This window comes from Prionailurus bengalensis, chromosome D1 (genome assembly GCF_016509475.1).
Source record: "Prionailurus bengalensis isolate Pbe53 chromosome D1, Fcat_Pben_1.1_paternal_pri, whole genome shotgun sequence".
Classification (NCBI taxonomy): domain Eukaryota; kingdom Metazoa; phylum Chordata; class Mammalia; order Carnivora; family Felidae; genus Prionailurus; species Prionailurus bengalensis.
The window spans coordinates 109,769,974-109,795,223 of record NC_057346.1 but is presented as its reverse complement, the minus strand read 5'-3'; the positions used below and the strand labels follow the sequence as shown (position 1 = coordinate 109,795,223).

The 25,250-nt window shown below is 56.7% G+C and overlaps 2 protein-coding genes and 1 long non-coding RNA gene across 4 annotated transcripts; 1 reads left to right on the top strand and 2 right to left on the bottom strand.

The window, feature by feature from the left end:
- Nucleotides 1-670: 670 nt before the first annotated feature.
- On the bottom strand, nucleotides 671-8,009 carry RAB1B (RAB1B, member RAS oncogene family). Its single transcript, XM_043582595.1, has 6 exons — nucleotides 7,858-8,009; nucleotides 6,132-6,204; nucleotides 5,781-5,876; nucleotides 5,573-5,668; nucleotides 2,224-2,355; nucleotides 671-2,128 (listed from the first exon to the last, which is right to left on the bottom strand). Exons 1-6 carry the CDS (start codon nucleotides 7,869-7,871, stop codon nucleotides 1,934-1,936), a joined length of 606 nt encoding a protein of 201 aa, XP_043438530.1. The 5' UTR covers nucleotides 7,872-8,009; the 3' UTR covers nucleotides 671-1,933.
- On the top strand, nucleotides 855-24,107 carry LOC122484504. The gene is made up of 3 exons (XR_006297583.1): nucleotides 855-956; nucleotides 19,246-19,257; nucleotides 23,785-24,107. It is a non-coding gene; the product is annotated as an uncharacterized LOC122484504 (long non-coding RNA).
- KLC2 (kinesin light chain 2) lies at nucleotides 8,675-18,992 on the bottom strand. Of its 2 annotated transcripts, none has more exons than XM_043582591.1 (16): nucleotides 18,863-18,992; nucleotides 17,914-18,189; nucleotides 14,965-15,195; nucleotides 14,754-14,823; nucleotides 13,753-13,975; nucleotides 12,956-13,043; nucleotides 12,759-12,860; nucleotides 12,493-12,666; nucleotides 12,305-12,404; nucleotides 11,556-11,605; nucleotides 11,381-11,448; nucleotides 10,839-10,947; nucleotides 10,578-10,736; nucleotides 10,379-10,503; nucleotides 10,054-10,111; nucleotides 8,675-9,681 (listed from the first exon to the last, which is right to left on the bottom strand). In XM_043582591.1, the coding sequence occupies exons 2-16, from the start codon at nucleotides 18,139-18,141 to the stop codon at nucleotides 9,598-9,600; spliced, it is 1,869 nt and encodes a 622-aa protein (XP_043438526.1). In that variant the 5' UTR covers nucleotides 18,142-18,189; nucleotides 18,863-18,992; the 3' UTR covers nucleotides 8,675-9,597. The 2 variants fall into 2 exon arrangements, with proteins under 2 accessions (XP_043438526.1, XP_043438525.1); XM_043582590.1 differs by having other exon boundaries at nucleotides 17,914-18,152; nucleotides 18,863-18,989.
- Nucleotides 24,108-25,250: the final 1,143 nt, after the last annotated feature.

Below are 25,250 nucleotides of genomic sequence, written 5' to 3'. Positions count from 1 at the left end.
GTGCTAGCGGCCTCGGGCGGGGCTGGGTCTCCGCGCGCCCCTCCGCTTGCAAAGCCCGGCCCGGGAGCCACCTCCCCGCCCCAACCTCAGGGACACGTAGGCACGGACGCACATCTCTGGCAAGTGCCCGCCCCCGCCCCCCGCGTCACACAACGAGCTCGGTCCACTCGGACGAGCACACACACACACCCCTACCCTCACATACATGTTTTGTACTTTGGCCGCGAGGCCAGGCTAAGAGGTCTTAAGTGGGAGGAACTTGGCACTGGGGAGGGGGGGGGGGGACACACCTGGCTTGAATCCAGGGTAAAGCTGGGAGACGGGCTGAAGGGGATGCGGGCCAGGCATGATGGGGCACATCTGCGGCCCAACCTCACAGCATGGATGGATGTGCGCCTGTGTGGGTGTTGGCGGCGGCTCACCAGGTACTCGCCGATGTCCGCCTGCCTCCCTTGCAGCCGGAACCGTGCTGGGCCCGTAGGGACACACCACAGAAGCAAAAGCAGGCAGCCCTCCTGGCTTTAGGAAGTGGGTCAAGGGCTTTCAATAGCAACCCCAGGACACACAGCCCAAGCCAGGACCCCTGTACTGCCAGCCAAGCCCAGGGCCCCAGCTCCATTTCCCCACCCCAAGACAGCTCCCGCCACAGACCACACTCAACCACCACAACTTCCTTGCAAAAACCCTCGGCTCACCGGAGGGCCAGTGGAAATTTATTTATTTTTTGTCCTTTCTGTCTTTCCCCAAGTGGCTTTTCCTTGCAAAATGCCTGACATGACACCAGAGGGGAACCTGGGAGTGGGGGGCACCCCAGGGACTTAAATACAAGCTGGAGGGCAGGGCACAGATGGGACAGGCGAGAGACAGCACAAGGGACATGGCTTCTCAGGTAGAGACCAAAGGTTTGTTTTTCTGCAGGAAGAAGCTGTGCCAGAGGGCAGGGGGCTAGGATCCCGGTGGGGGGGGGGGGGGGAATGGGGAGGCCCTCAACCCTGGGTTTGCACCCACATTCCCCAGAGGAGAAGCAGCACCAGGGTATGAGGACCTGCCCTCATAGGTTTCCAAGAACAGAAGGGGGAGAATAAGCCAGATGTGCTGCCTCAGGGACAGGGAGGTGCTGGCAGAGTGAGGGTTAAGGCTGGCGCCCGGCCTCTGGCACGGTGGGCCTTCCGCCTCTGCCTGCCTTGGGGACAAAGGGGCACGGTGGGCAGGCAGCACATGGGCCTGGCTCTGGCAGGGCAGGGGGTGGCAGGAGCAGGCTCCCTCTGGGCTCAAGACACAGGCCCAGCATGGCTGCCCGCCCACCTGCTCTAGATGTGCTCAGACCCCACCGCAGCTGGACGGCTCGAGCTGTGAAGTGTGGACGGGGAGGGGAGGGGAGGCAGGGAGGAAAGGGTGGGCTGCTGGGCCCCTGTGGCCCCCATGCCCTTCCTGAGGTCCAGCCCAGGGCCCTGGATCCTGGGTCCTGGATCCCCTGGTCCCATTCCTGGCCCTGGGTGCTGACTGCTGACAGGGACTGCAGCGGCCAGGGAGGCTCTCAGCTCTTGGGGAAGGGGGGGTGGGGTGGGGTGGGAAGGAAAAAGGGTAAGGAGAGAAACCCACTGCAGCATACATGGGGGGCAAGGGAAGGGAACAGAGGAGCCCTCATCCCAAAGAAAGGTGTGTGGTGGGGTACCTTTTAAAGTTACCTAGAGGCAGCAGCAGAGCAAGCCCACATCCCCACCCCAGCCAAAGGTCCTGGGTGTCCTCCCTTGGGGGCCTTGACAAAACCGGGGCTCAGGGCAGCAGGCAGATGGGCCAGAGGGAGATGGGGAGCCCAGGACACCCCAAAGCCACAGACTCAAATGCCCCAGGACAGGGAGGCACCTCCTGTCCCCTCCAGGGGCATCATCTGGAGAAGGTGCCCCCTCCTGTCCCACCCCATGTGCCCCTCCTAGCAACAGCCACCACCAGCCGGCTTCACGGGGGTGCTGTCAATCTTGAGGTTGGGCCGCTCACCCCCTGAGGCTGCCCCAGGCCCCATCCGCTTTTTGATCTCAGCAGCCATGGTCATGAATGCCTGCTCGACATTGGTAGCGTTCTTGGCACTCGTCTCCAGGAAGGGGATGCCCAGAGAGTCTGCAAACTCCTGACAAGGGGAGAAGAGAGAAGAGGAGGGGAAGGAGGGGTGAGAGGCAGCAGACACCAGCCCATCCTGGGCGGCCTGACCCAGGCCCCGCTCACCTTGGCTGTGGTGTTATCCACCACTTTCTTGGTGGTGAGGTCACTCTTGTTGCCCACCAAGAGCTTATTGACGTTCTCACTGGCATAGCGGTCGATTTCCTGTAGCCACTGCTTCACATTGGCGTAGGATTCCTAGAGGAGCCAGAATCAGAAGTTATTTTGCTCTCAACTCCCATCCCTACCCAAGGCCAGGAGAACCAGGGCTGTTAAAGGGGGCTTCCCTGGGCTCCTGAGAGAGGCAGGAGCCCTGAGAGCTCAGGGAACCAGACAGAAGAAGCTTTCTCCTCCAGGTTTAGGTATCCTCTCTGATGCCCTCCGTCTGAGACCCCCAAAGCCAAGTCTGGCACCAGCTATCTGCTAACAGCCCCAGTACATAAAACAGCCCAGGCCTAAGGGCCAGCCAGCTCTGCTTCATGCTGTTGGTCTCTCCCTGAGACACAGAAAAGGTTGAAAACGCGCAGGGAGCAAATAACAAAAGAGAGACCAGAGAGGAGACGGAAATGGAGGGGAACAGGTTAGCAAAGTTCCCATGGTGGCCTTAAAATCCCTGTAAGGTCTGAAGTCTTACAGCCCAATGGTAGGTGGAGGGTCCTCGCAGAGGAGACCCTGGCCTATTGAGAGAGACACATACCCGGGAACAAGGCCAGACATGCATTCTGCTTCTGGCACCAACAGCCTCCTCGCTCAGACCAGCCTTCCCAACAGCTGGCCACTCCCTTCCCCCTACCCCTGGCTCACAGACAAAGACAGATCTTCAGGAACACGCGTGAGCCAGAGCCACTTTCCCCTCTTAGGAATCAGAACGTGGGGGGCTATCCCACTGGACTCAAACTTACACCTCCTGCGTGTCCTAGGCTGGGGCCCTGTGGACAAGGATGGGACACATACCTAGGTCCTACCCTAAGGCACTCAGGAGACAGTGGAGGACTAGAGCAGGACACACACGATGGCAAGACAGGGTGAGGAGCGCTGTAGGGATGGAAGGCAGGAGCCGCTGCCGCCCTAGGACTGCTTCTGCCCAGAGAGACTGCAGCTGACCTACGTCCGAAGGTACAAACTGGCCTTGTGTGGAAGCAAGTGGAGGAATGGGAAAGGTGCGAGGGGAGGAGATGACACACACCAGGTCAAGGAATGGGGTAGGGGGGTGAGGGGGCGCAGTGCCTTTGGAGAGCAGGGGGAAGCTGAAGGTTGCTGGCTACAGGCCCCGGGCACAGAAGGAAGGGGAAAGGAGGCAGGCCAGAAGATGGAAGGTCTTAGCTTGGCTGAATCTAGACAAGCAGGAGCCCACGAGAGTTTTCTCAGGAAGGGAGCAGCAGAAGCACACCTGTGTTCTGGGAAGACAGTCCAGGTAGGAGTGTAGAGGCCAGTTCAGCCTGGTGAGAAGATGGAGACCAACTGGGAGGTGGCTGGAATATTCTAGGGAAGAAATGTGCGCCCTGAGCCAAGGAGTGAGGCAAGGAAGAGTGCAGGATTCAGAGTCAAGACCATCCTGGGTTAAGTCCCCAGCTCTGCCAAATATTTACTGTGAGACCCTAGATTTGTCACCTGACCTCTCTGAGCTTCAACTTCCTCACTTCTATAAAACAGTATCTCCCGATGGGGCTGTTGTGAACATGAGATAATGAATGCAGGCCTGTCTCATGACAAGTGCTTAATTAGCAGGAGCTGCTATTATCCTCATCACTGCTATTATTACAAGGGAATGGACCTGAGAAAGAAGACAGTGAAGAGAACTGGGGGAAGGAAGAGTTTTCTGGTCAGACCAACAGGAACTCTGTTACAAAGATGGGGTTGTGGGAGATAGCACGGGGAGAGACAGTGAGGGCCGTGCTGGATACACTGAGTTCTGAAGATGATCCGGAGCTGAGAGGTTGGCTAGGGGAAGGGAAGGGTTGGCTTGGAAGCCAAGAACCCTGGTTCAAACACTGGCTTTGCCCTTTCTGGCTATGAGACCATGGGCAAGTTACCTAACACCTCCCTAAACGTATCTCAGCCAGAAAACAGGGACCCCAGCACTCAGTTCACTGGACAAAGTGCCAGCAAGGCAGAACACAGAAGAAAAGACCCACAGTGATAGCCGTTTGCACAGGACTCACAGAACATAAGACAGGAACCAAACCACAAAGCGGCCAGACCCATGCAGGGAGAGTCAAGAAACACAAGATGAGGATGGGGGCAGGAGGTGGTAGTACAGAGCAAACCTGTAAAAATTCACTCAAAAGAGAATCTAATGCAGCAAAAGGTAGGCGAGCTGGAGATAGTAAACTTTCCAAGGAGAGGGAAGAGAATGAAGGTAAAAGCCATGAAAGGTCAATCAGGGCAAGAACTGAAATGAGGTCATGTGACTTGGCAGCTAGAGGTCCTTGGCGACCTCTGTCTGAGTAGAGCACAGTTCACCCACAGCCTGTTGTCCAAAAGACATCATGAGTTCCCAGTGAGCCCAAGGGCCCAGCTGCCCTTCAGAGCGGGAACTCCTCCAGGCCCAGGGCTGATATAAGCATCTCCATGTGCCCAGGACCAGGCCCCCCACTAAGCAACAAGGTTTAGTTGAAAGAACAAAGGCGGCAGAATCAGGTTTTCTGTCTGTCACTTAATGAACTGCGTGGCCCCAGGCAAGTCTCCTCACCATGCTGACCCGTTTCCTCATCTGTAAAGTGGGAACCTAATGCAGACTCCTTTAGAGTGTCATGAGACTGTGGCAGGTTCTCTAAAAACTATAAGGTATGGTGGGACTGTTTCAGGTTCTAATGCCACCACTGCTGCCAGTGACACATGACTAATGCTGCCACAGCAGATACTGGGCTTCTACCTTGGCTCACAACGTGTCCCGAGTGCAGGGCTCCCCCACCTCCTTGTCTAAAGCCCTCCGATCGCTTCTCCACAGGATCTTCACACAGGAAGCCATGGGCCCAGCAAGGCAGCTGATCGGCTGACCAAACCCCTACAAAACACAGGTGCCCCGACTCTAGAATAAGGTGGCAAGTTTGGCCAAGAGTTGTGAGGCCTGGTTCTGCAACACCCTGCAGCAGGGCCTCAGGAGGATGCACTTCTGCGGCTGCTTCCCTCCTTGTGAAATGAGTCCGAGTACAGTCTCCTTTCCAGGCAGCATCCGGAAGAGAGGATGGGAAGAGTAAAAAGAAACAAGAACCAAAGACCGGGGGCACCTGACTGGTTCAGTCAGAACATGCGACTGTTGACCTCGGGGTTGTGAATTTGACCCCCAAATTGGGTGTGGAGATTACTTAAAAAAATAAGACCTTTGGAGAAAAAAAAAAAGAAAAAAAAAAAAGGGAACAAAGATCCAAAACTGAGGAGGCAAAGCCGGGAATGTGGCCCCAGGAGTACCTACCTGGTCGGTGACATCGTACACCACAATGATGCCATGAGCCCCCCGGTAGTAGCTGGAAGTGATGGTCCGGAACCGCTCCTGACCAGCTGTGTCCCACTGAAAGAAAGTAGGAGAGAAGGGAAGGACAGGTCAGCTCTGGGCCACGTGCCGAGAACCCCGTCCCAAGGCGGCTGCCCCTGCACCAGGGACTGGGAAGAGCAACACTCACGATCTGAAGTTTGATGGTTTTGCCATCCAGCTCAATGGTTCGGATCTTGAAGTCCACCCCGATAGTGCTGATGTAGCTCTCTGTGTATGTGTCATCCTGGAAAAGCGGGGACCAGTGAAATGGCCTGGGTGAACAGGGCCAGGGCCCATCTGGAAAACCTCCCTCCAGGTCTCTGCCCCCAGCTGAGCTTGTAACTGCCAAGCCCCCACTCTCAGCACCCCAACCTGCCAGCCCTGTGTCTTTCATCCTTGGGGTCTAAGGTCTTGCAACTACTGGGCTCTGGGCTGTCCCCTCTCCCTCCTGCCACCAGCCAGGACCCCAGATGGACGGTATGGGAGGCTTCTTACTCACAGCAAACCGCAGAAGCAGGCATGACTTGCCCACGCCCGAATCACCAATCAGAAGCAGCTTAAACAGGTAGTCACTGGCAAGAAAGGATGGGAAGACGTGAAGGAAGGCAAAGAGCCCACCCGCCCCGCCATCCTGCAGTCACAACTACGACACTCTCCCATGCCGTGAGGCTTGCCTTGGTTTAGAGTATTAAGGTGCTCACAAGATCCTCCCGCAAGTCCTGGGCAGGGGAGGGCGGACCACCGCCCATATTACAGCTGGCCCAAAGGACTGTCTAAATTCCCACCCTACAGGGAAGGAAACTGAGGCACGGAGAGAAACATGACTTGCCAAGGATCACAGTCATTAAGGGGAAAAAGCTGGACATCCTTTCCCGACTCCTGACAGGCTCCATGGTCTCGCGGCCAGTAGGGACCATCTAGGGAATCCCCCACACTTCCCTGGGGCCCACGTGGCTTGGCAGGGGAGGCCCCAGAAGTGGAAGCTAGGGCCCAGCCTAGAACTTAAGTGAACCTCTATGTAAGGAGCCTGGTAAGAAGAGGTGGTCAACAAGTAGCAACGAGAGCAGTTAAACGGCACTGAGTTCCTAAGTGTGCCTGGCCCTGGGCGGAACACTTGAGACACATCATCTCGTTTAAGCCTCACAACAGCCCTGTGAAGCGGACGGTGTGATTCCCAACTAATGAGGAAACCAGAGGTCAGAAGAGGGAAGTGTGACTTGCCCTAAGTTACACAGCTGTTAACTTTAAGACTGGAAACCAGGTTCAGACTCCAAAGTCTCTGTGAGAGCCTGCTGGTTCCCTTCTGTGTCCCTGATAAGCCAGCTCAGAGCTTCACCCTTCCCCAAGGAAATCTGAGGCCTGGATCTGGAGGAGAAAAAGCAAGTGGCGGAAGAGGAAGAAGGTAACTGACACTTGGGGAAATCTGTCAATGAGAAGTCCGGGACAGAGATGTGGGCCACCTACCCGCAGGGGGAGTGACCAAGAAGTGAGGAGAGTCTGAGATACAGAGAATCCCACTGGAAGGGAGAAACAAATGCCACATTCATCTAAACTTCACCGGCAGCGTGACGGGGAAGGGAAGGGGTGTGACGATGGCGCTGGGGGCCTGCGCAAAGGTGAGGAGAGGGCGGGAAGGGACTGGCCTCCAGGAGCGGCAGGACGGCTAGACCCAGGCAAGGGGCAAAGCGGCGGTCCCGGAGGGGAGGACCCACGGGGAGCGACCCAGCGCGGTGCCTCGAGGCTTCCCGCGCCTGACCAGCCCCTGAAACAGGATTCCGGGAGAACGGGAAGAACAGAAAGGCTGACTGTCTGACCTAAAGGGCGCCCGAGTCTGGACCCGCTCCAAAACGCCGGGACAGTCGTCAGCACCCAGACCGCCACTCTCTCAAGCAGCAGGTGGGGAAACTGAGGCCGGGAGAGACCGAGGCTGCAGGGTCACCTGACCGATAAGGCCTGGTAGGGGCCGGTGCTTCGGACTCCAAGTAGTGCTCCTCGGGGTCGCAGCGCCAGGGCGCCGGGTGCAAGAACTCGGGGTGCCGAGCCGGGGTCCGGGGGCCCCCGGGGGGAGGGGCAGGACCCGGATGTGGGGGGGGGGGTCAGCGGAAGAGGGACCCGGATGTGGGGGCGCCGCGCAGTCCTGACCCAGGCCGGACAACCCCGGTAAGCGTACAGCCCCGTACTCGGGATCGAGGCTGCGCCGGACGGCGCGGGCGGGGCTCACTCACTATTCGGGGTTCATGGCGGCGGCGGTGGCCCGCTCGGTCGCTCCCAGTCAGCTCTGCTCCGCCTCCCGTTCCAAGATGGTGGCCGCTCCGCCCCACAGGCCCCGCCCGCGACGCGCAGGCGCAAACATTCCCGACTTGGGTCTTGCTGCGTTGCTTCTCGGAACTTGTAGTCTCCTTGCTTTTCCCAACTCACCCCCGCTGCGCAGGCGTAAACCCGAGGTTGTGTCTCCTAGCTCACGCCCCATCATCGCCGCGCGATGCCTTCTGGGGCTTGTAGTTCGTTCCCCGTAGCCGTACCTGGGCTTGATGAGAGCGCCCAGGAGCCTGACTGTGTCCCCACCAGGAAAGCTCAATTTAGGGCTGGGGTTGACACGTTTCGTGTCTGCCTGGCAGAGGTGGTCATCCCTACCCTCTCAGCTCCCGGAGCTGTTAGCATTAGAAGTTCATTTATTTGGGGTTCTTGGTGTGCTGGTACTGTTAATTCAGATGCAGCCCCGGGAGGGTGTCGTCACCCACATTTTATAAAGTCGACTCTCGGTAATTCGCTCAAGGTGAAACAGCCTTGTAAGGGGAAGAGTTCAAAGACCGCTGTCTCTAGAACCTCAGAGATGAAGGTTGTTAGAAAAAACCCTGAACTTGCGAGGCCCCCTAACAAATCCGGGATAGGAGCAAAATATCTGGGCTTCGGCTGCACGGGACCGGACGTGAGAGACACACACAAACGCTCGCTCGCTCGCTCGCTCGCAGCCTCTCCCGCCCTCACCCCCAATCTAGAGACGCTAGGAGACCTCGGCCTCCGCTCCAAAACAAGCCCGGCTCAGATTCAAACGGTCTTTATTTCTACAGCAACATTTGAAAATAGAAAGCGACCGCCTCACCCCCAACAGGGACAGCCCCTCCTGCCACAGGGGGTCATCACTGCCCCTCGCGAGAAGCTGCAGGCGTGGGATGAGGCGTGGCAGGATGGCTCGACGGGCGGTGCCCGGGGCGGGGACAGGCCGTGCCTGGGCGGGGCCGGGTGGGAGGGGCAGTGCATAGGCCGGGATGCTGGGCAGGGCCCGGCGGTGAGAGGACGGGCAAGGGGAGGGCTCTCCGTCCTGGGGCACGGGGCGATGGTGGGGCTCAACGCGCCCCTGAGAGGCGAGGGGGAGCGCGAGAAGGCCCAGGGAACCCTTTGGGGAGGCGCTGCCCCCCAAGATGTAGAGCTTGGAAGATACCACCGCGCGGAATGGGAGTGATTAAGGCCTGGGCGGTACCACTAGAGGAGGACAGGGTGAGGGGAGAACCGGGGAGTACCGTGGACTGAGGGGGGGGCGCGGCCAATAACTTATTTCTCTATATACAGAAGCAACGGCCGGGGGCGGAGGACGGGGGGGGGGGGGGGGGGGGAGGAGTGCTGAAGGGACGGCAGGTGCTCAGTGTTCTTGTCTCCGGGGCCTGGGGAGGGCGGGGCGCTGTGTCTCTACCTTGGAGACCCTGGCCAGCCCCTCACGCTGGCCCTGAACCTAAAGAAGAGGGGGCCCTGCTGGATGGAATAAATAAGGGGTAGAGCTGGAGCAGACGGGCCCTGCCTCCAGGGCTTAGGGCTGAGATGACAAGGGAGGAGGTTACCCTGAGATTGAACAGAAAAGACAGGGGTCCTTGGGAAAGACACGTGGGGCAAGCAGCAGGCCCATGCGAAGGGCTGGGGATGGGGACAGTGCCGGGTGGAGGCTCTGGCAACTGGCTGCCCCTTCAGGATTAGCCCACGAGGGAGCTTCGTCGGGAGAGGTCCATGGAGCTGGAGCTGAGGGTGCGGCTGTCAGAGAAACCTGTGCCTCCAGGCTGTGGGCAGAAGGGGCAGGTGGCTCAGCTTCCTGCTGCTGCCAGTCTGTACTTCCCCGGCAGAAGGGGCCTGATCAGCCATAGGCCCTGAGCTGGGCTCCCGACCATGTCGTGGTGCTCTGACACTCCTGCCCACCTCAGCGGTTACCGTGTTGGCCCTGGCCACGTGCACATCCATCCCAGGCAGGAGCTGGGTTTCCCTCATTTGTCTTCCCTGTGTCCAGCCCAAAGCCGGGCCTGGCACAGAGCTGGAAATGTTGCTAGGTAAGTAGACGTGACTGGCAAGCTTGGCCAGTGCACAGGACATGCAGCCTTTGGGCCCTGGGGCCTGGGCTTCAGCTACCCAGTGCCCAAACACCCACCCAGCCATACCTGGACAGGCTCTTCCACACTCTTGTTGAGGAAGTTGAGAGAACTAGCCCGCTTCATCCTGAGGGGAAAGGAATGCCTGGATTTGCCCAGGGTGAATGGGGTGGGCTGGGGGAGGGGGAGACGTGGGAAGGGGGCAGGTTGGGGCTGGAAAGGGAGGCTCACGGGAAGGGAGCAGATCTGGTGGGTGGCGGAGCTTGAGAGAGACAAGGGAGTTCGTGTGGATCAGAAGCTCCTCTGGGGTTGGTGGGTTATTGGGTGGGTTCCTGAGAGGCTCACTCTGGGTGGGCAGCGGGGGGAGTGGGGGCGATCAGGGGCAGAGGCTCACCTGGGATTCGGAGGCTCCTGCGGGCCACCACCCTGCAGCTTCTTCACCAGCATCTCACTGCTCCGCCTCAGGGCATCTCGGAGCTTCCCAAAGGAGCCACTGCGCCGCAAGGAGCCACTGCCATCCTGTGGGGCAGACGTTTGTCTCTATGGCACACTGACTACACAGCCTCCTGGCCCACCCAAGACCCTAGACTCACCCCGCTCCATTCGGCTGCAGGCCCTGCCTCCTCGAGTTCAGACTCAGGCCGAGCCCCAGCACCCCCGGTCACGTCCCGGCTGCCACGGCGGTCTCCCCGTCCACCGCTGCTATCTTTCAGCAGTTCCACCACCCTGGTCTGGCTTGCAGGGTCCAGGCCCTGAGGGAGAGGCAGGGCACATCGGATGGAGCCGTGAATCCTGACTGGAACACACAGGGCCACACAGGTCCCTGCCCACACCCCTCGGGCCTGTTGCCTCACCTGCTTGCGGCTTCGGCTGGCGCAGTCCTCCAGTGTGTGTGCAGCTTCTAGCTTGCCCTGGCGCCGGTACAGGGCCCCCAAGCTGCGCAGGGTAGTGTTGACTGTGGGGCTGTGGATGGGAGAGCGGGATAGGCTCAAACTCCATGTTCCCCAGGAACCAGGCCCATCCAGCCCACATTGGGCCCTGACGAGCCATCCAGCCAACCAGGATCTCTCCCCTCCTGTGTCAAGCCCTGTGCTTGTGCTAGACTCTCCTGGCTCGGAATCACCCCAACCCCGGCCCTACGTGGGATGCTGCCACCAGGACTAAAAGCTGGGAGACCCAAGAGCAAGATAATCGGCCATCCCAACACAGAAAGCCTTTCTGGGACAGGCGGCCCGTGACCCAGGTCGTGAAAGCCTCTTGAAAGCCAAGGTGACAAAGAAGAGGTGTGTGTTCTGGGGGTGAGCAGGATGGAGTCCAGAGCCTGGACTTGGCCCCCGCTCAGGATGCTGTTTCCCTGCCAGCTGCTCTATTGCCAGCCCTGCCCCACTGTCCTCACCTGTCTACTTTACAGGCCTTGTACCAGCTGCCATATTCCCCATAGGGGGTGCTGTCCCGGCGCTTGTCCTAGGGGGAAGGAATGGTCAGCAGAGGTGGCAGAAGTCCCTCCCCTCTAGACATCCCTAGCCTCACCCTCCCTCCCCAGGCCACCCCAGCCCTGCCCATAGAGCTACCTTGCTCTCTTCCCGTTCTTCTGCGTGCATCCAGATGGGCTTGTTGTCCCCTGGGGGGAGAAAGGGGGCTGTCACCAGCCTCCCATATAGGCTTCTCCTGGTTGAAACATAGGACTGGGGTCTGGGGAGGAGGTCAGGGGTACCCAGGAAGGATCAGGGTTGGGCTTTGTTGAATGAATGAATGTATGAATGAATGAATGAATGAATGAATGAATGAATGAATGGGTGAACAAAGAAACAGACTCAGAACATTACTGACCCTCTTCTGGAGCAAAGAGATGACAGGGCACAGGCCTATGCTTGTGGGGCTTGCGATTGAGGGTTGGGGGCAGCGGATCCTTAAACACCTCAAGCCCACAGCCCGAGACATGTGCCAGGCCTAAATGATAGGCCAGGCTGAGGGATCACACGGCAGGAAATGACCAACCATGGGGGGCCAGAAGGTGGCTTCGCCGGCGGGGGGAGACATTTGGAGTGGGGCCTCATGAGGGGCAGGAATTGCCCAGCAGGGGAGGGGAAAAGACTTGGGGCCCAGGGCACGGCGTATGCAAAAGCTGCGTGTGGTACCAGCACGACCCAGGACGCCGTGTGCGTTGGGTGTGTGTGTTCACACGTGCACACAAATGGCTGGGGACCAGCCGGACCCCACGAGGGCCCGTCCAGCTGAGGTATTTACCCTGGATGCTGATGGCTGAGGGGGCCTGTGCTGCGTGAGTGGGGGGTGGGGCACAGGGTGGTCACAGACTCACCATTGACAGAGCCGAACTCCTTCTCATGAGCCCGGGTGAGGATCTCCTTGTACAGGGTCTCTGCGTCCTGGTACTTGCCCTGTTTCAGGTAGCAGGAGGCCTGGAGGGAAGCGGCCAGAGGGTGAGCAGAATGCAGGGAGCCGAGCCTTTTCCTTCCTTCCTCCCACCCCATTCGTGGCCCAGGGTACCAGGTTATTCTTGGTTTTGGCCACGTTGGGGTCATCAGGCCCGAGGCGTGTGGCATAGATCTCCAGCGCCCGCCGGTAGTAGTATTCCACCTCTTCAGCTTTGCCCTGGTTCTGGCACAGCAGGGCCAGGTTGCTCAGCTGCTTGGCCACATCTGGATGAAACTTGCCCAGGACCTGCCATGGGAGTGGGAGCCAATGGCTGGGCTCAAGGCTGGCCTGGGCCCCCACGTGCCAGCCTTGAGCTGCCCAGCCCTGCCCGCTCTCACCTTCTCCCGGATTTCTAATGCCCGCTTGCACAGTGGCTCGGCCTCTTTGTACTTGCCCCGCTTGCCATACAGAACTGCTAGGTTGTTTAACGTTGCAGCCACCTGGTGGGTGGGAAGAGTGGAGGTCAAAGACCCAGGGCGCTGCCTGGGGCAGGGGCGGCTCCCCCCCCCCCACCCCCCCCCCCGCCCTCACTCACAGCCGGGTGGTCCTTGCCCAGTGTCTTTTCACGGATGGCCAGGGCATCGTTGAGCAGGTGGGCAGCCTCTTTGTACTTGTTCTGGTCCCTGGGTGCAGGTAAAAGCATGGTAAGTAAGGGTTGTCCTCCAGCCCAAGGCCCTCCCCCTAGTGGTCTCAGATCTCCATGGTCACTCCTCTTGTATTTACCGGTGAGTGGGCATGATTATGACCCAGAGCTTCGGGAGACCCGTTCAGCCAGCAGATTGGGGCAGGGGACTTTGGACAGTTCACTCACAATTCACCAGGGCACAGAGTGCCAGGGTGTGAGCCAGATTCCCCTAGATCTGCCACCCCACCCCCACCCCACTGCCTCGTGCCCAGGGCACCTTGTTGTCTGTTCCTCAGGGCCTTTGCTCATACTCCTCTTTCTGCCAGGGGAAACGTTTCCAACACTCTCATGTTCTGGGCAACTCATCTTTCACCAAAGATCCTACTTAAGCCTTAATGCCTGGAGAAGCGGTGCTGACTCCCTGGTATCCTTAGGGTCTTCATGTGCTGCCCTGGTCCCTACTTACGCCCAAGTCTTTCTCCTCCAATGGACTAAGCCTTATTCACATCTGTAGCCCAGGTTCACAGGGGCCTAGGCATCCTGTGGACTCCGCACCCTCTGGACACATGCTCCTTCTCTCTGACCAACTGCCCAGTGGAGCTGAGTCCTGACCGTCACCAGGGCCTAAGGGTTTGTCACCAGGGCCTAAGGCTTTCAGAAAGTGTGCAGGCACTCCCATGGACGACTGTGGCCAGAGGAGCCCTCACCGATAGACCAAAGCCAGGATGTTCAGCATGGTGGCAACATCAGGGTGGTCGTGGCCCGATGTCTTCTCCAGGTCCTCGAGCGCCTGCTTGCAGAGTGGCACGGCCACCTCGTAGCGGCCCTGTGAGGCGTACTGAATCACCAGGTTGTGCAGGGTGCGGAGCCGTGCTGGGATCTCATAGCCCCCGTGCTGGGCAGCCACATCCCCTCCTCCAGGGCTGGGGGCTGCAAGGCCAAGGGCAGATAAGATGTACCAACTGGGTTGAGCTGGCACACACCAGCCATGTCTTTGACCTACCTGACATGTGGCCCTGGGCTAGTCACTTACTATTCTGCCTTAGTTTCCCCGTCTGTAGAGTGGGTAGAATCCGGGCCGCAATGCCTCAAGCTATGTGTTCTAGAGCAAGCCACCTAACCTCCAAGCCTCGGCCTCCCATCTGCAGAAGGGACACTTGACACTGTAAGCGCTGGCCCAGGGCTCAGTACTGTGCACACATCCTCCATTAACCCTCAGAGGCTTAGAGAGGGAAAGAAGCCTGTGGCCCCAGAACAACTGGCGGCAGAGCAGGACTTAAACCTAGGCTAGGCAGCTCCAAAGCTCTGAACTGTGATAACTGCTCCTCAAGGCTTAGGGGGAGAAAAGCACTTTTAAACTCTAACATGCTGGGGGGCTCAGTGTGTTGAGGGTCCGACTCTTGATTTCAGCTCAGGTTGTGACCTTATGCTTCGTTTGAGTTTGAGCTGACAGCTCAGAGCCTGGACTCTGCTCCGGATTCTGCGTCTCCCCTTCTCTCTGCCCCTCCCCCGCTCATGCTCTGTTTCTCTCAAAAAAAAAAAAAAAAATTAAAAACTCTAACATGCTGGGATGTGATGATCAGAAATGAGGCGGGAAAGAACACAGTTGCCTTTTGGTCCCTGTTTCTGGTGACCTCTGGGTCTCAAGGACAAGGAGTTTGCACAGCCCTCCCTCCCCCTGCCCCCAGAACCAGCTGTCCCTCTGCACCTGGGCTCTGCTCCTCCTCGTTGGGGAACAGGTCATCCAGAGAGTCTTTGGGGACGTCCCCCTTCTCCTCCTGGGGAGGAGGACAGAACGAGTGTCAGGGAAGGCAGGGAAGGCGGGGCGCGGCAGCCCAAGTGTCAGTGGCTGGGTCAGAGCCAGCCACGCTGCCCCTCCCCCTCCCAGGCCCCCCTGCCCGATGGCCCTAGGGGCTCACACTGGGGGATGTGTCCTCATCCAGCTTGCGGATCTGGCTCATGAACAGCAAATGCTGCTTCTCCTCCTCCAGCTGGGCCACAGCCTGCTCGCTGCGCTGCAGCTTCTGCTGTGTTCCCGCCAGCTCCTCGCGCAGCCACTGGTTCTCCTGCACCAGGCGCCGCACCTGAGCCCGCAGCTTCTGCTTTTCCGACTCCACGGCCCCCAGGTGGCTCGACAGCGCCAGGATCACCTGTGCCGGCCAGCCAGGATGAGGGTTAGAGCCTTGTGCACCCCCAGCCTGGGCCTCCCGGGGTACTGGGGCCTGGCCCTGCCTATGAGGAGCTACAGGGCTGATCATCAAGGGGGTGTTCCCGCAGGGCCCCAAACGGACCCTCGTCCAAGACCTAAACCCAGGAGATTTGGAGACCCCCCAGTTCCTTCCTTCTGGGGTGGGGAGCCCTGGGCTCCCAGACCGGCTCTGCTGGACTCTGAGATAGCCCATCCACTTTCCTGGGCCTCCAGCTAGTCCTCTGCATTAAAAATCCAGTTCCCGAGGTGCCTGGGTGGCTCAGTTAAGCGTCCAACTTCGGTTTAGGTCATGAGCTTGAGGCTCGGGGGTTCGAACCCCACGTCGGGCTCTGTACGGATGGTGTGGAGCCTGCTTGGGATCCTTGCTCTCTCCTCTCTCTCTCTCTGCCCCTCCCCCACTCGTGCTTTCTCTCTCTGTTAAAAATAAGTAAATAAACTTAAAACAAAACAAAACAAAAAACCAGTTCCCATCTCACTGGGTTTATCATGAAGACGGCTTGTTGGGGTGTTGCGTTTTCTCTGAATTAGCCTTTCTCTTCCTTTCTCTCTCCTGGGGGCTTGGACTCAAGCCCTGTGGCCACAGTCGCTATAGCACTGCCCCCTGCTCCAGGGCTAGCACTTTCCCAAGAACTCTGATAAATGGCCGAAGGGCCACTGAAAGGCCCCATCCTGACTTCTGCCAAGGTAAGCCCTTGCCCTTCTGCAGTTCCCAGAGAGGAGAGGTGTCCATGTCCCAAGCCTTCAGATGGTCTGGGAACCCAGGGGAAGGGGACCCAGAGGCCTCAGCTTCTGTCCTTACCCCTCTCTCCAACCTCTAGGACTCTTTTCCTGAGCATTTAGGCTCTTCCTGCCTGGGAGCCTTGCATAGGATCTACTCTTTCTCCATCCTGCACAGCCAGGGTCGTTTCTGCAGCCCCAGGAAAGGAAGGCACTTTCCTCTCCCTCCGTGCCACCCTCTTACCCATCTGTGTGGGTGCCTGTGCACACCAGGAGGGGGACCCCTGTGTGTTTATCTCTGTACCTGGCAGCCACCTGGCCAAGGAGGGAATGACCAGCAGGCTGTCCTGCCAGAGGACCGAGCTGTCTGGCACCCTGCACTTTCTATTCGTTAGCAAAATGCATAAGTGACAGGTGTGCTCACAACCACTAGCTTTTTGAAAAATTCCCTTCACAGCCTGGAAGTATATATACGGCAGATTGCATGATCCTTAAAGACAAGGAAACCGAGATGTTACCACCTGCCCAGGATGCATAGAGCCAGGCGGTGTCTCAGCCAAGATTTGAAGGGCCAAGACTCTTTCCCCCAGAGAAAGCGTGTACTCCTTGTGTACCCCAGTGCCTCGTGAATATCGCCATCTGCACCTCGTCCTGGCAGCCCCAACTTAAGAGGACCAAAACCGAACCCCTGATCACCTAGGCTCTCTCATCACCTTCACTTGCTCAGACCACAAATCTGGGAGTTATTCTGCCCTCCTTCCTCTCCCTTACTTCATCCCCAGGTCCTGCTGGACCCACCTCTAGAACATCTAGAACTGGTCCTCTCGCTTCCCTCGTGGCCACCCCTTAGTCCAAGCTACTGTTTCTCATTTGAATTCCAGCAGTGCCTTCCTAACTACCTGCTACCTGCCTCCACCCTTGACTCACCAAAGTTCATTCTCCACACCTCAGCCAAAGGGAATTTTTACTCATTTTTTTATTTTTTAAAGATTTTTTTAAAAAGTAACCTCTATACCCAACGTGGGACTTGAACCCACAAATCTGAGATCAAGTCGCATGCTCTAACGACCGAGTCAGCCAGGTGCCCCGAAGGGACCTTTCAAAATCTAAGTCAGACTGTGTCTCTTGACTCCTAAAGCCCTCCAAAGGCTTCCTGCTTTCCTGAGAATACAACCCAAACTAATAAGCTCCAGCATGATCTGGTCCCTGCCTTCTCCACAGGCCTCTTCTCTCCCTCTCCTTCCCCATGAAGATCTAGTTAGACAGGTCTTCTCTCAAGTCTCCCACTACAAGAGCTTTCCTACCTCAGGACCTTTGCACATGCAACCTCTCGCCTTCCTCCCTTCTCTGGAGGCTGGTTCATTCCTTCCTCCAGGTCGTGGTTTAAATGTCACTTGCTCAGAAGTCTTGCCTGACCAATAAATTACACCTCTTCCTATAAGCTATCCAAGACCTTGTTCTTTTCTTTGGAGAACTTATCACAATATGTAACAAATGTATATGTGTTTCTGACTCTCTCCCCAGTGGACCCGTCTGTCTTGTTGGGGCTGTCTGTCTGGCACATAACAGATTGCCTGGCACACAGTAGGCACTTGGTAATTTACCTGTGAAGGAACAAATAAGAGAATGAATGGGGGCGGGGGCGGTTCTTAAGGATTTCCTTTTTGTTTTCTTATGTCATTCAGTCTCTGCTACCCATCAGAGAAGCCAGGAACAGGGTTCTGTGTCGGGGCTAAAGGATGATCAGACTCTCCTGAGGCAAGGCACAGCTGGGGTCTCCAAAGCCCATTTGTTTGTTCAACAGATATTACTGGAATCTTACCATGGGGCTCCAGAGGCCACATGGTTCCCTGCTCAGATTCTGTTCCTACACTGCCAGGTTTCCTCTGTCAGGCTCCATCCCTCCCTTGACCTCCCACCTCGGCATCCCAGACCAGCCTACCTGGGCCTCCCCCAGACCCAGCTCGATGGCTTCTAGGGAGCGACGCAGGAGAACACAGCGCTCCTGTGAGCCGGGCTCTGCCTCGCCAGCTTCATGTGCTACCAAGGGAGCGAGAAGGGCACGATGCTCCCCGCGCAGGGTCTCCAGGCCTTGGATGACGGCCTTGGTGCCCAGCACGATCTCATCCTGGCTCAGCTTCTCCTCCCGCGGAAGCACCATCGTAGCCATGGCTGTGCCGCCTGTGAAGGCGAGGAGGCGGGCAGGCGGGTGCCGGGCCTGGGGCCACACCGCCGTCCACCCCGGATTAGGTAAACACCTTCAGTCCCCGGACGCCTGGGTCCCCAGGGTGCCCGGGTCCCCCAGCCGACAGCCCGCACCGTGCCCGCGCTCGGCCTACAGGGGGCGCGCCCAGGTCGTCTCGGCCCGGGAGACGCAATGCGGTGAGGCCGGACCCGGATTCCGTCCAGACCACGGGCTCAGGCCGGTTTAGGCGGCCCAGACTCGGGACTGCCCCGGCGACTCCCTTAGCCAGGACAGGGAGCACCGGAGGACGGTCCTACGGGGATCGTGCAGGCTCACTCCCGTATGGGAGACCCCCGTCCCTCCAGGAGATCCAGTCCCAACGGCCCCGGCGGCCCCTTCCCCAACAGGCAGGCCGATCATGGGTGGGGGGGGCGGGGGGAACCCTCCCCCTAAAGGAGCTGGAGATCTCGGCTGCTACGACGTCTCCCCACCCGGGGCCGCGCCCACAATGACCCTTCCCCATAGGTCGGCGCAACGCCCCGAGGACCCCTCCTCCTGGAAAGGTCGAACTCCCGCCCCCGGCCACGCAGGACCGCGCCCCCTCCCAGCAGACCGGCCCTGTTCTCCCACAGGCCGCACCCACGACGCCCCCACCCCCTAGGCCAACCCAGAGGTCCCTCTCCCGGCCGGATCGGCCCGCGCAGACCTGCGCCTCCCGCTCCCGCCGGGCTCCGGCTCAGGTTCCGGCTCCCGCCCCGCTTCACCCGGACCGGCAGCCGTGAGCCGGTCCCGCCGCCTCCATCCCGCCGGCCTTCCCAGCAGTCCCTGCGCCGCCTTAAAGGTGAAGCCTCTACCTCGGCGGCGTCGGAGGGGGCGAAACACGCTCTTCTCTTCCCGCAGGCTGCCTTAAAGGAGCGTGCAAGCCGGGCCCGCTCCAGGCTAGGAGGGGGACTGGGGCGGGGCCATCCTGTGTGGAGGGCGGGGCGTGGGCTCCCCCCAGGCACCTGGTTCCAGCTGCCACCACCCACAACCCCGCGGCCTTGGATTCATCGACTGTAAACCTGGCCGAGGCCGCAGGGATGTGGAGAGGCTCGGAAGATCGTGAGCCTGTAGAGCCTGAATGCACGCAGTGCCACAGCCAGAAAGGACGTCGGGAGAAACCGAGGCGCCGGGAGGCTCAGCCTCCTCTGAGTCCAGAGACCCAGAGACTTTTGACATGTATTGACATTTATTGACGGCTATTGAGGTAGTTGCCACTTTCTGAGCGCTTACTGTGTGTCGGGCGCTTTGATGCTTTAAATGCGTTTACTCATTTACTGCTCACAAAGACCCAATGAAGCGAGCACTGCTTTTATCTGCATCTCACGGATATGGCCCCAGGCTCATTTGTCTCTAGAGACTGGTTTTGCCCCTCACCCAACTCTTTCAGAACTATGTCCCTGTGGGATTCGCGGTGTCTTGGGGCTGCTTTCTGGGGGAAAGGCTTCTGACACTAAGGGAGAAAAGGATAGCAAAGAGCAGCTGGGCATCTGCTGAAACAGAGACTCATGCCCCTGTGGTTGAACACCACAAGTGCTGTTCGTCAACCGGATGCCCAAGACAAGGTGATGTCATTCAGGGCTCAGATTAAATGTCACCTCCTCAGAGAGCCTTCTTTGATTCCCAACCCCCCATAGAGTCCCCTCCATAGAGCCCCCTCCAGTCCATCTCTCTATAACATTCATCCCTTCTAATTTTTTTCTTGTTGATTTTCTGTCTCCTCCCTAGAATACAGGCCAAGGCCTGTCTGTCTTGTTCACTCCCACAGTAGCCCCTGACCAGCCACATAGCTGCACTCAGTAAATGTTGGTTTCTTAAAAAGGGTGGAAGGGTGCACCTATTGGCCTTGCCGAACCCCTTCCAGGCCCAGGTTTTGATCAGATGCTCTGCAGCCCTGGATTGGAAGCTACTCTGGCACTGCCCCAACTGCTTCTAGGTCAGTGTCACTGGTGAGTGACAGCAGGATAACCACCTGAGGGGCAAAACCTGCACAACAAGGCCTGGCACTGGTACCCGAGGAACTTGGGTGTTCCTTGAGTCAGGGTAGGCTCAGACTCAGAGTCCACCAGGTTCAGTGTCCTGGTGGATGCAAGAATCCCTTTGGCACCATCTGATGGAGAGATGGTCCTACAGGACTTGACCTCTAGGTCAAGTATGTCCCAGGACAAGGAGCTCACTACATTCTGCTGTGAGACTGCTCTAAAGGCTAGGAAGTTTTTCCTTAGCCCCAAAAGCACCTTCCTGCAGTGTGCATGGACACCAAACTGAAGCTGTCTTCAGGAAGGACAGCTTTTCTCTTTTGCCGATGGAGATACTTGGAGATGACAATGGTGCCCCACGCAATCTTTGCCTTGCCTAGACTGACAAACACGATCTCTTTCCCCACCCTTGCCCCAAGGTTCCTGACCCTTCTCCATCCTAATTTCTCTTTTCAGGGTGTATTTTAGGTGTCAGTCCATACACTGCTCAGAATGTGGTGTTCAGTCCAGAGCTCAGGGAGCCAGACAGGGAGTGAACTTCACAGATCATAGAGGGATGGTCCCCCCGCTTAATGAGAGTGCCCCCTGTCCACTGTGAAGTTGCAAGTCAGGCTAATTTTGACAGCCACCACACTATCTGCTTGGGGTCAGCTGGTCAGCTAAACCTAGATTGTGTACATCCTGGTCATATCCAGCCAGGTTATCCCAGATCCTGTGCCTCTGCCAGTTACTTTTTCTCCCTGTGATTTTTAAAGGTAGCTAATATAGTCCTATGATGCAAAATTCAAAAGGCACATACAAGAACTGTACTTCTTTCTCTCTGACCACTGTCCTCGGCCCTTCAGCTCTCCTCCCCAGGATCTCCTACTGTGACCAGTGTCTGGTGCTCATCCTTTAGGCTGTTTGCATTAGTGCAGAGCTGGTTTATCCTGTCGGTTTCATCTGGTCAGTGTTCTTCCAGGGCCCTGCAGGTAGGAGTCTTTTGTGTTTGGGATCTGTCTTCCTTAGTCCTTACTTCAGCCTTTTCTCCGGAGGAGTGCTGGCTAGGGTGTGATAATCCAACCTCCCATGCAGGGAGACTCCATCAGATCATGACTGCATTCCCAACTTGCCAGCAAGTTCCTGGGGAGGAAATGGAATCTGGAGCTCAGGGCCCCTTTGTCATTTTTATTGAGTCTCCGTTTCTGAATCTCTTGTGCAGGGACTTTATTAGAAGGCTCTTTTTTTTTTTTTTAATAAAAGTTTTTGAGTTTATTTATTTAGAGAGAGAGAGTGAGAGAGAAAGTGAGGGAGGGACAAAGAGTAAGGGAGAGACAGAATCCCAAGCTGGCTCTGCACTGTCAGCACTAGAGCCCAACGTGGGGCTCAAACTCCCGAACCCATGAGATCACGACCAGAACTGAGATCAAGAGTCAGATGCTTAACCGAGCCACCCAGGCGCCCCTAGAAGGCTCTTCTAGAGATTGGGATTCATTGGTGCAAGGGTGGATCCTGGGCATCTCTTATTATTTCAAAACTTCAGTGGCGCCTGTGCTGTGCGCCCTGGGTTGAAAGCTTCTGCTGAGACGTTTTTACAGGTAAGGAGACTATGGCCCAGAGAGGTGAAGGCAGCTGCACGTGCAGAGAGAGCCTGCTGTTCTTGGGGAGCTCAGGCTCCCAGGGACCACCATGTCTTTCTCTAATCTACAGTCTGGTTATTTTGTCCCCATGTATAAGGCAGACTGACCACATGGGGCAGAGGTCAAGAGAACTGAGGTCAGATGGCTGGTTCACACCCATGCAAAAGCACAGTTGTACACGCCCTCAACATGGCCTCAGGCAGGTCCATCCAGAGGCACTGAACAGACACCTGTCTGCCACATGCACACCTCCACGTGCGTGTGTTGATAGGTCCACGTAGGTGCATACCATACATAACCAAGCACAAACACACATCCACAACCTCTGCTTTCTCCTCTTGTGCTTTCTCTCCGTCTAATAAAGGAGCACATTCCTCTTACCATCTTTTTCCAGTCGCCCTTTATGACTTCTCCTGGATCCTTGCTCTGGCTTTCCTGCTCCCTGCAGTCTTTGGTGCTTTCTTTGTGATTCTCTTTAGGCATCTGGCCCTGCTCCTCCCTGTGTACTGAGTGGAGGAAGGCAGGGTCTGCCCTGCTGGGTTCTCAGGGCCTTATCTTGCTTTCAGTGCTTAATCTTGAATGTGTCCAACCTTTTTAGCCACTTGGCTTTTTATCTTGTCCCTGAGGATTCTACTGTGCATCTCCCAGGGGAAGAGACTGTTACTTATCCTGCTCTGTTCTGCATTCCCCCCACAGCTGCTGGTCTCATGCCAGGCTGCTGATGGGTGCTCTGTTGATGGAGAAAAAGGGAGGAGTCTGTCCCAGTGGTGATTCAGCTCCTTATGCCATTTTCCGCAGAGCTTATCAGCTTGCCCCCGCCTGTCCCATGCCTGGGCAAGTTGTTCTTGCTACTTTTAATGTTTTCTCTCTTGAAATCACTCCCACTGTTCTGCCCCTTCCCCTCGGATCCCCAGAAGCACGCATCCCATTGAAATCTGTGTTCTTATTCTTTTTTCTTTGGCTAGTTTCACTACTTTTCTTTGAAGTGTTTGGGGGGGCACTTTTTTTTTTTTTTAAGTATAATTTATTGTCAAGTTAGCTAACATACGGTGTATACAGTGTGCTCTTGGCTTCGGGAGTAGATTCCCATGATTCATCGCTTACATATAACAACCAGTGCTCATCCCAACAAGAGCCCTCCTCAATCCATACCACTCATTTGCCCCCCTCCCCTGCCCCCTCAGTTTGTTCTCATCAACCCTCAGTTTGTTCTCTGTATTTAAGAGTCTCTTAGGGTCTGTCCCCCTCTCTGTTTGAAACTATTTTTCTCCCCTTCCCTTCTGGGGGGCACTTTTTCCAAGCATACATCTAACCCTGAAATGTCAGCAGGTTCACCCTTAAGTGCTCAAGACTGGAGGCTTCTTAAAGGTCATGCCTCCTTCACATGACGAGTGGCTCACCGCTTCCTGAGGGGCCTGTTCCACCGTGAACATCCCTGGTTGTCAGTTCTTTCTGCCACCAGGTCAAGAATCAAAGCTGCTTAGAGCTCCCCTGAGAGGCTCCTGGTTCCTATCCTTGTAGCCACTTGGCAAACCCGCATCCTCTCTACCTTGTGACCTCCCAGCTAGACTAGAAGTGTCATCAAGCCGCTCAGTGAGAGGGCACACAGGCTTTGGGGTCATACTTGGCTAAGTTCAGTGCCATGTTTCTCCGTCTGCCGGCTGTGGGCCTTTAGGCATGCTCTGTAACTTCATCTGTTTCCTCATTTGGAAAATAAAGTTCCTAATACTTACCTCTTTGGGTCCTTGAGAGAACGGAATAAAACAGCAGAGTTAAGATCTTAACATTATGCCTGGTACATAACAGACACAGTCACTAGTAGTTATTTATTAATATTATCACCACCAAGCTTACTATTTGGTAGACCCCGTGCTAGTGAATGGAGGGTGGGGAGAAAGTATATGAAATGTTGGGCAGTCTCTTACGGTGTTGCTGGAGGGAAAACACATTTGGGATGAAAGCGAGCAATAAACAAGGCAGCAAATGGAAAGGCACGTCTGAATACGAGGGCCGAGATGTTTGGTGCTCGTAATAGGTGCCCTACATGGTCAGGATGGAGGGAGCCCGGCCCAGGCTCCCCAGGGAGAAGGGGTGTTCTCACCTTCTCCCTCCTGGCAGCTCTCCCGCATGTTAAGGAAGCTCCAATCTTCATCCAACCCAGATCATTTCCCTGAGCTCCATCCGGACCTATATATTCAACTCCAATTGGACACTAACCTCTGAACAGCACACACCACCCTTGTCCCAAAAGCACCATCTCCTGCCCAAATCTCCTCCAGGGACGTACCACCAGCTGCCTGTTCACCTAGAGCAGCCGGCCAGTCCCTATCCTTGGCTCTTCTCTTTTGGCCCTAAACCTGTTGATCCTGCCTCTTAAACTGGACTACAGTCTCCATTTTCCTGCACTGCTCCTACCTTCACCATAGTCTACGTCTCTGTCCCATCCTTTCTCAATTGCTGCAACACCCTTCAAACTCTTCTGGTCTTCAGTCTTGTTTCCTCCAATCTGCTGTCACAAGGTGATCTTGCTAAATTCCCTCACCTCACTTTTCTGCCTAAAGCCCTTTACTGGCTTTCCACTGATCCCAGGATAAAGCGCTCAGTCCTCGCTCAGGCACAGAGTAATGATAATCACAGCTACAAGGCTCCTCAGTGCCCCAGCCACTTCCTTTCTCTTCCGCCCTATTACTCACCATGCCCATTGCTTTTCGGCCACGCTAAACCACATGGGGGTCTGAGAAGAAGCCAGATTCTCTCTTATCTCTAGTTTTTGCTATTTCCTGCATCCAGAACATCCATCATGTCAGGCATCTTTAAGATGCCACTCAGGTGTCGTTTCCTTTGTGACATATTCTTGGATACCCCTTTCCCCAGGCTAGATTAGATGCCCTTCTGGCATGTTCCCATGCAATGTGTCATGCTCTGTGGCAATTGTCTATTTGTCTGTCTTCCCTGCTCACCTCAGAGTTCCCATGTAGGGAAGAACCCAGCCCCGCGTTCATCCTTGTACCATCATACCTAGGACAGGAACTGGCCCATGGTAGGAATACATGCAGGATGTATGGATGATGGGAAATTTGGGATCTGAGTGCGGCCTCGAGAGATGGTCTGGAGTCAGATGACCGGAGTTAGAAATCCGGCTCCTTCTCAGCCGATCTGTGTGCATTGGACAAGTGATTTAATGTCTCACTCAACCCTTTGGCTAGCCTTTTAGTGTCTGCCATACGCCAGAGTGATGGATGCTGGAGATGTAGCCTGAGTCTCTGCCCACCTGGAGCTCCCATTCTAATGGGGTACAAAGACATTTGTTGCAGGTGACAGTGAATGCCAGGACTGCAGAAAGGGCTCAAGTAAAGGCTAACAACTGGGCTTTGGGAAGGGAGGTTGGGAAAGCCTCTCTGGGGAGGTATCCTAAAGGCAAAGGAGGTAGCTCTGTGGGGTGGGGAGAGCATTTAAG